General features: G+C 55.7%; 1 protein-coding gene across 1 annotated transcript; it reads right to left on the bottom strand.

Moving 5' to 3' along the window:
* Positions 1-1282: 1282 nt before the first annotated feature.
* On the bottom strand, positions 1283-2922 carry LOC120646977 (homeobox-leucine zipper protein HOX12-like). The gene is made up of 3 exons (XM_039923545.1): positions 2482-2922; positions 2011-2339; positions 1283-1901 (listed from the first exon to the last, which is right to left on the bottom strand). The coding sequence occupies exons 1-3, from the start codon at positions 2567-2569 to the stop codon at positions 1620-1622; spliced, it is 699 nt and encodes a 232-aa protein (XP_039779479.1). The 5' UTR covers positions 2570-2922; the 3' UTR covers positions 1283-1619.
* Between the last annotated feature and the right edge of the window lie 6652 nt (positions 2923-9574).

Here is a 9574-nt window from a genome sequence, read left to right as displayed (position 1 = left end):
ACAGAGTAGCATCACTCGTGTGCACTGTAAAAGTAATTCAGTTCCGGTTCTCCACCCCAATCATACAAGTGCATAATTCTGCGACGGCGGGACCAGGCTCGAGTGGGCGGTAGCACCGAAATGGGTGCCGAAAATTCTGATGCCTGTTCCAATCCCATAGCACAATTCCAGGAGGGAAGCACACCGGATAAGAATGCCTCCAGGAGTAAGCAAAGGTAGCAGTGGTCGCCTGGTGGTGACGGTCCCTTTGGGCTTTGGCTGGCGTCCGCACCGCACGCCCTGCCTGCGTCCCCCCGCACCTGTCCCCTGTCAGCCACGGAGCCACTGCACCGGGGCGAGGCGGAGGCGCCCGGCCCATAAAGCCGCCGACCGCGACGGCTCGTCGTGCCCGCGCGGCGGCGGACGAGGGGGACGTGCGTGCTCCTCTCCGATGGTTGCTCCGGTTCCCGACGAAACGGGGCGTCACCGTCGCGGGGCGGATGATTGCTGATGATGATCGGGTTGGGTTGGGTTGTCTTTGGTTTTGTTCGCTCCGTCGTCGGCGTCGTACCGTGTGACGGGAACCGGGAACACTTTTGGTCAGGTCATCTCATCTTTGCATCAGGCTTATCTCCGCCGAAGAGAAGGTTTTTCAAGAGATGCATGGCCTTGATGCATCTCTAGTCTAGTTGGTTAGAGGAGCTGAGGTATGGTCATCCCCACGAGATCGCGAGTTCGAATAATTTCCGCATGTGGGTATAAAAATCCCCTCGCTGTGCTCGCCGTAAGGCTTGGCTCTCACGGGCATGGGCCAGGGTTCGAGAATTTTTCCGCGGCCGAAAAAAACTGTGTTGCTTCCTCTTAATGAAAAACGGTGGGGTCCGTTCACCCCTCCGGTAGTGTTTTTTTATGCAATCATTAGCAGCGGATAATGCTCGCCTGGTTTCGAGTTCTTCCAGACGACACCTCACTTGTTTAAGTGCAGTCTGTTACGACGCCTCTATCAGAGAGTTGGATTAAGCGTGAAACTTTTTGTTACTGTATCTCAACGTCAACGACTGTGGCGTGTTTTTTCCCCCCATTTTTATGGCATTTACCATTTTGCTTCAGAGGAATACTAGTAGTAGAGAATTGATATGGGATGTCCAGGTAAGATCAGACGGTTTTCTGCATGCAGACAGTGACGTTTTGTAACAGCCCAAAACTCAAATGAAGCCCAGAGAATTGGGCCACGGCCAACTCAACATCTCAGAGTTCATCAGAGAGGACAGGTAGCAGAACTGAAGAAGAGACCAAAGAGGCATGCATGCACAAAGCAACATTTTTTTCTGATTCCGATTACCCCCAATATTACATCACAGAGATCACCAGTCCATGATAAGCACTTGCATGATAATCCACACATATTTACATAGATTACCAGTTACTAATCTACATGGCTTAACCAGTTACTGAATAGAGACTTAATTCTCGTCAGGACACTGATGACTGATAGAACATACTACTAGCTAGTTATACCGCTACTACTGACTTGGTTGCTCCTGCTGCTGCTGCTACGTGCCCTGCAAATTGATCGATTCATCAACACGAAAATAGCTAGCTGATAGCCAGTTAATAATCCTTCCTGATCTCCTGCACGCTCAGTTGAAGTGATCGTAGACGCCGCCGAAGTAGCCGGGCGCGAGGTCCATCATGTTCATGTAGCTGTTGTACGCGTACTCGCTCATGTAGGCGAGGTCGGCGGCCTCCTCCGCCTCCACCCCGAACTGCCCCACCAGCGCCGCCGGGTGGTGTGTCACCGTCGAGAAGGACGACGAGCTCGGGCTGCTGCTGCCGGCGCCCGCGGCTGCTGCTGCCGCCGCCGCGATGAGCTTCCGCTTCTCCTCCTCCGCCTCCGCCAGCCTCTCCTTCATCCTCAGCAGCTGCACGACGACGCGCATGCACGAAGTTAGCATCAGAAACAAGAGATTTCAAGAAGAATCATTCGCCATCGCATCGATCGAGTCGTCGGCAGGCAGCCCGGTTGATTACCTCGGTCTCGAGGTGGCAGTTCTGGAGGACGACGGCGTCGTGCGCAGCGCGGAGCTTGGAGAACTCCTCCTCCATGAGCTTGCTCTTGTGGCGGGCACGGCGGTTCTGGAACCAGACGGCCACCTGCTTGGCGTCGAGGCCGAGCTCGGCGGCGAGCTGCACCTTGCGGGGCGTCTCCAGCTTCCGCTCCTTGCGGAAGCTGAGCTCCAGGAACCGCGCCTGCTCGTCGCTGAGCCGGCGCTTCTTGGACAGCTCGTCGCCGCCGTCGCCCTCCCCCGCCGGCCGCGGCTTCCGCCTCCGCCGCTGCCGCGCCTTCTTCTGCTCGCCGCCTGCCACACATCACATGCACATTATATTAATTATTGCTGCTGACCGTGAACCGCTCTCTGGCACGGTTCAGGCAGATCGAAGCTCGCTACTACTAGTTGGTTGGTACACAGGAGAAGGGGATGAAAACGAACTGCGACTCACCGGAGCCGGGGGTGTCGGCCTCCGCGAAGCTCTCCGCCGGGAAGGCGAAGGACGGGAACAGCAGCCTCTCGTCCTCCTCGCAGCCCATCCTCCAGCTACCCCAACAAGCTAGCAGATCACACTCTACAGAAACAGCAGGGAGATGGAGCTGCAGCAGCTGTTCCCCGTGCGCAGATCGATGGACTAATGCTCACCGCTCCGATCGATCGCCTTTCAAAAATGGCTGCTTTGCTAGCCAGCTAGAAGGCTTTTGTGCTGCCCGCTCTCTCCGTAGCAGTAGCGTGGATATTTCTATAGGCGCTGGGTGGGTTGCCCAGTGTGAGCAGCTAGCTAGCTGTGTCGTCCGAGTCTGTGAGCTCGGAGTCCGGCCCCGGGATTTTATAGGCGATCGAGCGGCCGGAGCCAGCGAGCGAGCCCGCTGAGCAGCGAGGCCCGGCCTGTGCTGGACGGGAGGATAGGCGGAGTGGTTTAGTAGGATAATGGAAAGGGAGACGGGAGTTGGTGATCGGCGAAGCGATCGAGCTGCGGCTTAATCGCCAATCAGCAGCTAACCCCCGTCGCCGTCTCGCGATTAGGATAACATAACAGCAGCCGAAGTGGCCGCCTTTCGCCGACAGGGACGTGCGCACTGCCACGCCCGGGCGGGTGGAGACGGACCTGATGATCCGTGGGTTTTGGTGGCGGAAACTACTGTGACGATCAGTTCCGTTCTGCTGTTACCACTTTTCTGCTGGTAGTCGATGCCGGCGGCTGCTGGTCGCACGCACGCCTGCCATTGCCAGCTGCCCAGCTGGTAAATCTGACAAGTGCCGGCCGGCCGGGAAGGTTGAAACACACGCACGAAACATGGATCGAAACTTCTCCGGATCGGATAGCCTCTCTGCTCGTTGAAACGCGCTGCAAAAGTGAAGCGAAAGCCGGGGAGATCGGCCTACTCTTCCATGCATGTCAAAAAAAAAAAACAGGCTGTTTTTATTTCGGACGATGTGTTAGTTTGCATTGGGTGATGTCAAACTGGAACTGTGTGGGAGCTACTACGGATGGATCGGAGTGGTTGCGGCCTCTCAGTGTTTCAGATGCACAAGTTACCATCGCAAGCGCGCGCGTGGCCGCGACGAGCTTTTGTCGGCTTCCGGGGCCCGGGAGGGAGACAGTAGACACATACAAGCGACGACCCGCCTAGCAGGTCCAAAAACCCAGCTGACGCCAACCGCCGCATGCACGCACGCCCTCGCCGTACCTTTCTTACAAACACACACGCCTAGATAGCCACATTTCCATTATTCTTCCCAAATTGACGGTTGCAAGCTTACGTTGCACAAACAAAGTAGTAGCACGGCAATAAACGAGTACAGGTGGCATAGAAAAGCCGAGGGAGCTGAGCGAGCACGTGAATTTTTGAAGCATTTTGCCGTTCCGATCGATCCATCGAGCGGCAACCCCGCCGTACGTGTAAACGTTTGACCGCGACGTCGCCGTGTTCTCGGACGGACGGCCGGATCGGATGGACACGCACGCGCGCGCCTGGACGAGCGAGGAGGGTTGGTTCCTTGCGGCCTCTTCTCTCCCTCTCTCTCTCTCAACGTAACCAGCAGCTTACTCGCCGCAGCTGACGCGTCGCTTTCTGTAGCTCTCTCACCGAGTTGCTCGCATCGGGTGCACGCACACCACGCCAGGCCGGCCTGCACAGCTGAGAACTGAGATCGTCTGAACAGTGCCGCACGCTTTCCTTCCCTTCCCTTCCCTTCCCGCGACGACGTACGCGATCCATCATCTATGGCGGATTGGCGGGCGGAAAAGCTAGCCGGGACGGGGACGGCGACGGCGACGGCCACACCTTTTGGAAACCCCTCCGGCCACGGTTCGCCCGCGTCTACAGTCTACGTCCTCCTCCTATAAAGCACGTAACGCCAAGCGGGGAGTATGTAGCTACGGTTGGGCGCGCGCAGGATTCTCCTGTTCGGAGAGCGAGGCGAGGAGCCCAAGTCGTGCACCAACACTCTGGCCGCCCCGGGCACTTGCTGCGTCCGGCCGTACCCCCGCGAAAGCGGTTGGGGATCACGCACGCTGCTCCACACTGCTCCTCCTTATCCACGGCGTCGCGGCGGCGCGCATGTGGTCAAATACTATTTATGCGCGGGGATCGGCCGGAGCAGCACAAGCACAACCACGTACTCCCTGCTGGTCGGGGTTGAACATGTACGTGCGGAGGGCGCCCGGCTGAGAGGCGGGAGGAGTGATGATGCGGCAACCGGCTCACTGCAAGGACGACCAACGAAAGGGGATCGGCCGGAGAGCCTCGACTAGCAAGCTAGCTCGGTCCTGATCATCTCGGTTAGTCGTCAGCCTCCCTCAGCGACCCGTCCAACGACTCGAAAAAGAGCTAGCAGCTCGTCGTCCTCCAAAAGCCGCTAGCTAGGTTAGGTACGTACGAGCATCACCTGTGCGCGCGCGTGGCGGCGTGGGTGTAGCTTAGCTTAGGCTACGGCATATACGGCTCATGATTTGAAAGGGTTAGTTCCCCATCTCCGCAGCGCGTCTGTGCGAGAGAGAGGCGTGCACTGTTTACCTTGCAGCTAGCAGCCTAGCACACAGATGCCGAGGGATCGGAGAAAGTTCTCGCCATCCTTTCCTTTCATTGCAGGCATGCCAGCCAGCGCGCGAGTACCGTGTCAGTGCGCGCGGCTGCGTGCCCGCGTCCACACTGGCGCTGCTTGTACGTGCAACTGCTCTTCCGTGTGCTGCAGCTTGATTGTCTTTTTTTTTCTTTTTTGTTCAAGGAAAAAAAATGGGGAGTTGCTCGTCAAGGCTAGCTCCGTCCACAAACGGGTGACCGGTCAACATTCTACTGACGTTAGAAGCATGCAGGACACGCACGTGATGAGGACCGGAGCTAGTGGTAATTATTCAACCTGTTGTTAAAAAGAAAGAGACACGATTAACGCATGCACAATGTGGGTTAAAGAAACATTATTCATGGCATTGTTTTCGCGATTAATTTGCTACAACCAGTGTCTGGAGTAAAAAACAGAATTTATGGACGTCACGGGCAAACAAAATTTGTACATTATTTACCTATACATTGCAAGCAAATTAATTGCAAAAACAATATCAATAGGAAACTGGATATCTAATACATAGTATAGAGCTTCTCCAGCAGATTACTCATCTCTCTCCCCAATACCAAAAATATGTGTCCTTTTGGTAATAGGAGATCCTCCAACAGATTACCAATTCAATCATCAATATTTAAATTTTTTTAGTGATCGCCAAAACACACATCCCTCTTACTTAAATGTAGGGGTTTCCTTCCTCCATCCTATATTTTGAGTAGTCTACTACAGCACTAGCTACTCTGTACAAAACATGTAAAAACTATTATTGATGATGGAGAGAGAAAATATACAGGTACGAGAGATAAATAATTTGCTGCAGATGCTCTAGCATATGCTGCTCTAGCCATTTCCTATTGTATTCCCCTACTAAGGTCCTGTTCGGCTAACCTGATTCGTAGTAGATTGGAAGGAACTAATTATTCCCCTTTACATCTGTAGGGGAAATAATTATTCCCCTCAATTTGGAGGATTAACCGAACAAGACCCAGGCATTTGAGGCCCCTGCTATATATAACGACAAACTGAAAGCGATCGGGTGCTCTAGTCTAAGAGGGGGAGGAGGTGAATTAGGCACTAATAAAAACTTTGACCTATGGCTCCAACTAGTTTGCACAGAACTTAAACTCAAACATGCTATCTAGATGTGCAACTAGGTTGTTCTAGTGTGAAACCCCTATCCCAAAAGAGTTTAGCAACCTATAGCCTTTCCTATCAAGAAACTATTCTATGAAAGTAAAGGCACACAAATTGCTAGTATGAAATGCGGAAGCTTAATGAGCGGGATAGGAGATAGCAAACTCTTGACGCGGGTGTTTATCCCGTGGTTCGGTTAGCCGCAAAGTCACACCTACATCCACGTTGTTGTAGCACTCACTAAGAGTATTGCTACTCGGCCACCAAGTCTCTTCCGTGAACACAATCACGGTCACCTTGGCCCCGGGTTCCACTAAGGAGCTTCTCCACAAAGGATGGGGGTCTCCACGTCCCCCGCACAAAGATGTCGTCGCCGCTCCACACCAAGTCGGAGGGTTGATGACATTGCCGGCGAGCTTCACGCTCCAAGGTGCCGGCGCACCAAGCTCTTGTTTTGGTTCGCTAATGAACCACAGCACAAAGGCTCGAAGCCTTGCAATCTCACTCACTAAGAGCTAATCCTTTACACAACACTCTCAAAGTGTGCTAAGGGCTAAGGATATGATCTTGATGCTTTTGTATGGCTTGGAGATGTTCTTGGGTGTGTGTGGGATGTCCAGCAACTCCAGCAATCTTCAAATGACCGGGGTGAGGCGTATATATAGGCCACCAAGTCTTGTAGCCGTTGCTCCAACGGTCAGCAGAAAATCTGCATATCACCGGAAGAACCGATGCCTCTGGCTGAGGTAGCATCGGTTCTTCCGGTCACTCATAACCCGAAGTAGCCGTTGAACTTCTGACTACTGCTACAGTGACCACCGGTTGAACCGATGCTTTGTACCGATGCATCACCGGTTCATCCGGTGCTTAAAGATCATCTCCTGGGCGCTGACGTCATTACACCGATGGTATGCACCGATGCCCCGTCGGTTGAACCGGTGCTGAAGAAACTTCTCCTGGCACTTGACATCGTCTCTGGTACATAGTACGCCCAATGCACCGATACCCTTTCTTGGACCGTCGGTTCAACCGGTGCCTATAAGCTGATTTGGCTTCGATTCCCTTCTGCACCAAATATCATAGCGTCGGTTCTTCCGACAAGCGTCGGATGCACCGATGCTTAGGCATCGGTTCTTCCGGTGCTCCTGATCCGAAGAGCCTTTCGGGCCTTGCTACGCCTATCTTCTCTTTCTCTTTGTCATCACTTGAACCTAAAAGACTGAGAATGGTCATCTTAACAATCATGTTAGTCCAAGTGTTGTGTTGTCATTCGATCACCAAAATCACTCGAAATGGCATAAATGGTGTCATGTTCGTTACACAAACATCATCAAGTCTCTTTGCTAAATGCCGAATGGATGATGTGATGAGGTTCTCTCTTTATAGATGCTTATTGCTCGATCAACTCTCTAGTCAGCCTTTACTTCACTGTTATCCTCTTTTGGTTGAGTGACAGATTTGGACGTGCGGACATTCGCGGCGTGCTCGTGCGCGCGTGAAGTGGCCAGGGTGGTGGACGACAACGACACGCAGCAGATCACCTGAGCAGGAGGGGAACTGTATGTTCATATATGAACTTTGCATTTGCATACCCTTTGTAGCGAGTCAGAGTATAAACTTTGCATTATTCAACCATAATTACAGCCAATTAATTAAGCATTATTGAAGCGCGCGCGCGCGCGCACACACAGGATGGCCTGTGCTTAATTTGATCGATGGATGGTGGTTACCGGAAGAAACCTGCAGGAGGATCCGTTGGATCCAATCATGTAAAACTGCTGCTTCCGGGGACCGTAATCGCCCCATCCCCATTTCTAGCAGCTGCAAGATTTGACGCCTTGACAGGGGTCCTGGTGGCCCGGAAACCCTTGTGCTCAGCGCGCTAGTGGCCGCCGGCCGTCCGCCCAGTGAAGGAAGAAAGGAAACTACCCATAAGTGTCGTGCGTGGCGTGGGTGACCAGACCAGAGAGGGAAGACCCGGGCCGGGGGATGCGTCGTGCATGGATGGGAGGGGGGGCTACACTACACGCCTACACCTACACGAGGATCGGAGGATGCCTGCAGGCTGCTGGTGGTGCTGCTCGCCCGGTCGGGCACGGCGGTGGGGCAGGGCGCGGAAAGATGAGAGGGACGAGGAGGGCAGGCAGCAGCAGCGGCATCCAGAGCAGGCGGTGCGGACCCAGCCGAGCCGCGCCTCGGCCCGATCGGTCTCGCTGTCTCGTCGCGGGCACATGGGACGCCTCGAACGTGTCGCGGCCCCCGCGCGAGCCCGTCGCCCCGGGGCCGTGCGCCCGCCGCGCCGCCACGCGTCCCCTCCTCCCACCTCCCGTGCGCGTCCAAAGCCGATGAGATGGAAAAGCCTGCGCCGCGCACCAGGGCCGCCGGCCGGGCCAGGGCAGACCTATCCTATCCGCGCCAGGCTTTCCGGGGAAAGCGACCGCGCGGGGCGGCCGGGCGCGCCCCACCCTACACGCCGCGAGCGGAGTGGATGCTGCTGCCCATGGCCAATGGGTTGATGCCCGCCGCTGAGCTCGGCGGCACCACCACCAGCCAGGGCCACCACAGGACATGCTGTCATGCGGCCGGCGCCGAGGGCCGCGCGGGGCCGGTGCTCTGGCGCCTGGCTGCCCCGACATACGCTGCATCTGGACCGGGAGTGGAGGGCAACTCGGATGCATTGCGGGGAAGAAAAGTCGTAAGCGCGGGGCGGGGCGGCCGCGTCGTGTCGTGGGTGATGGATAACTGACCCGCGTCGTACGTGCGACGACGAGTGCGCCAGCCAAATGGCCGTGACCCGGGCCCCGGCCGCGGCCGCGGCCGCGGCCGCGCTCGATGATCCATTGGCCGCCCAGCCGCCGCGCGTGCTGCTTCTCTCTCTAGCCCACCTCTCTCTCTCATCACCCATGCATGGCGTACGTGACCGAGAGACTACCGGCAGAGTCAGCCGGACACCTAGCTACAGGGGCTATACGGAGCGCGAGGCACGTTTGATTTGGGCGGGTGAACAGCGCCCATGCCGTTGCCGCAGCCGCCCGCTCTTTCTATTTCCCGGAAAGAACAAGCGTGGCTACTCTAGGGAGAGGTAGCCCTGGGGATCTGTCTCTGGCCGCCTGGTAGACGAAGCTGTTGCGTCGGGGCAGGGAGAACTGAACGGCTAGGGGTAGTTGGGTTGGGTTGGGTTGGGTTCCTGAGGTGACGGACGACGGTGTAGGGTGGCAGTGCAGTGGGCAGTGGCAGTCATTGTCACGGTCCTACAGCACATGTACCATATAGCGAAGGAGTAAACAGGAAGTAAACCATTCCGAACCGTCTCCGGCTTTGGGCCGAAGTTGTTATTCCCGGCC

The sequence above is a fragment of the Panicum virgatum genome, chromosome 9K (genome assembly GCF_016808335.1).
Source record: "Panicum virgatum strain AP13 chromosome 9K, P.virgatum_v5, whole genome shotgun sequence".
Classification (NCBI taxonomy): Eukaryota; Viridiplantae; Streptophyta; class Magnoliopsida; order Poales; family Poaceae; genus Panicum; species Panicum virgatum.
Note: the sequence above shows the minus strand (reverse complement) of the source record. Positions and strands in the feature narration are given on the sequence as shown.

What these genes read in the sequence shown, in the direction of transcription:
- LOC120646977 (XM_039923545.1), bottom strand. Translation starts at nt 2,569, where the DNA reads ATGGGCTGCGAGGAGGACGAGAGGCTGCTGTTCCCGTCCTTCGCCTTC. An exon ending in GGCCGACACCCCCGGCTCCG is followed by an intron (nt 2,340 to 2,481) that starts GTGAGTCGCAGT and finishes GATGTGTGGCAG; the next exon opens with GCGGCGAGCAGAAGAAGGCG. An exon ending in ACTGCCACCTCGAGACCGAG is followed by an intron (nt 1,902 to 2,010) that starts GTAATCAACCGG and finishes GTCGTCGTGCAG; the next exon opens with CTGCTGAGGATGAAGGAGAG.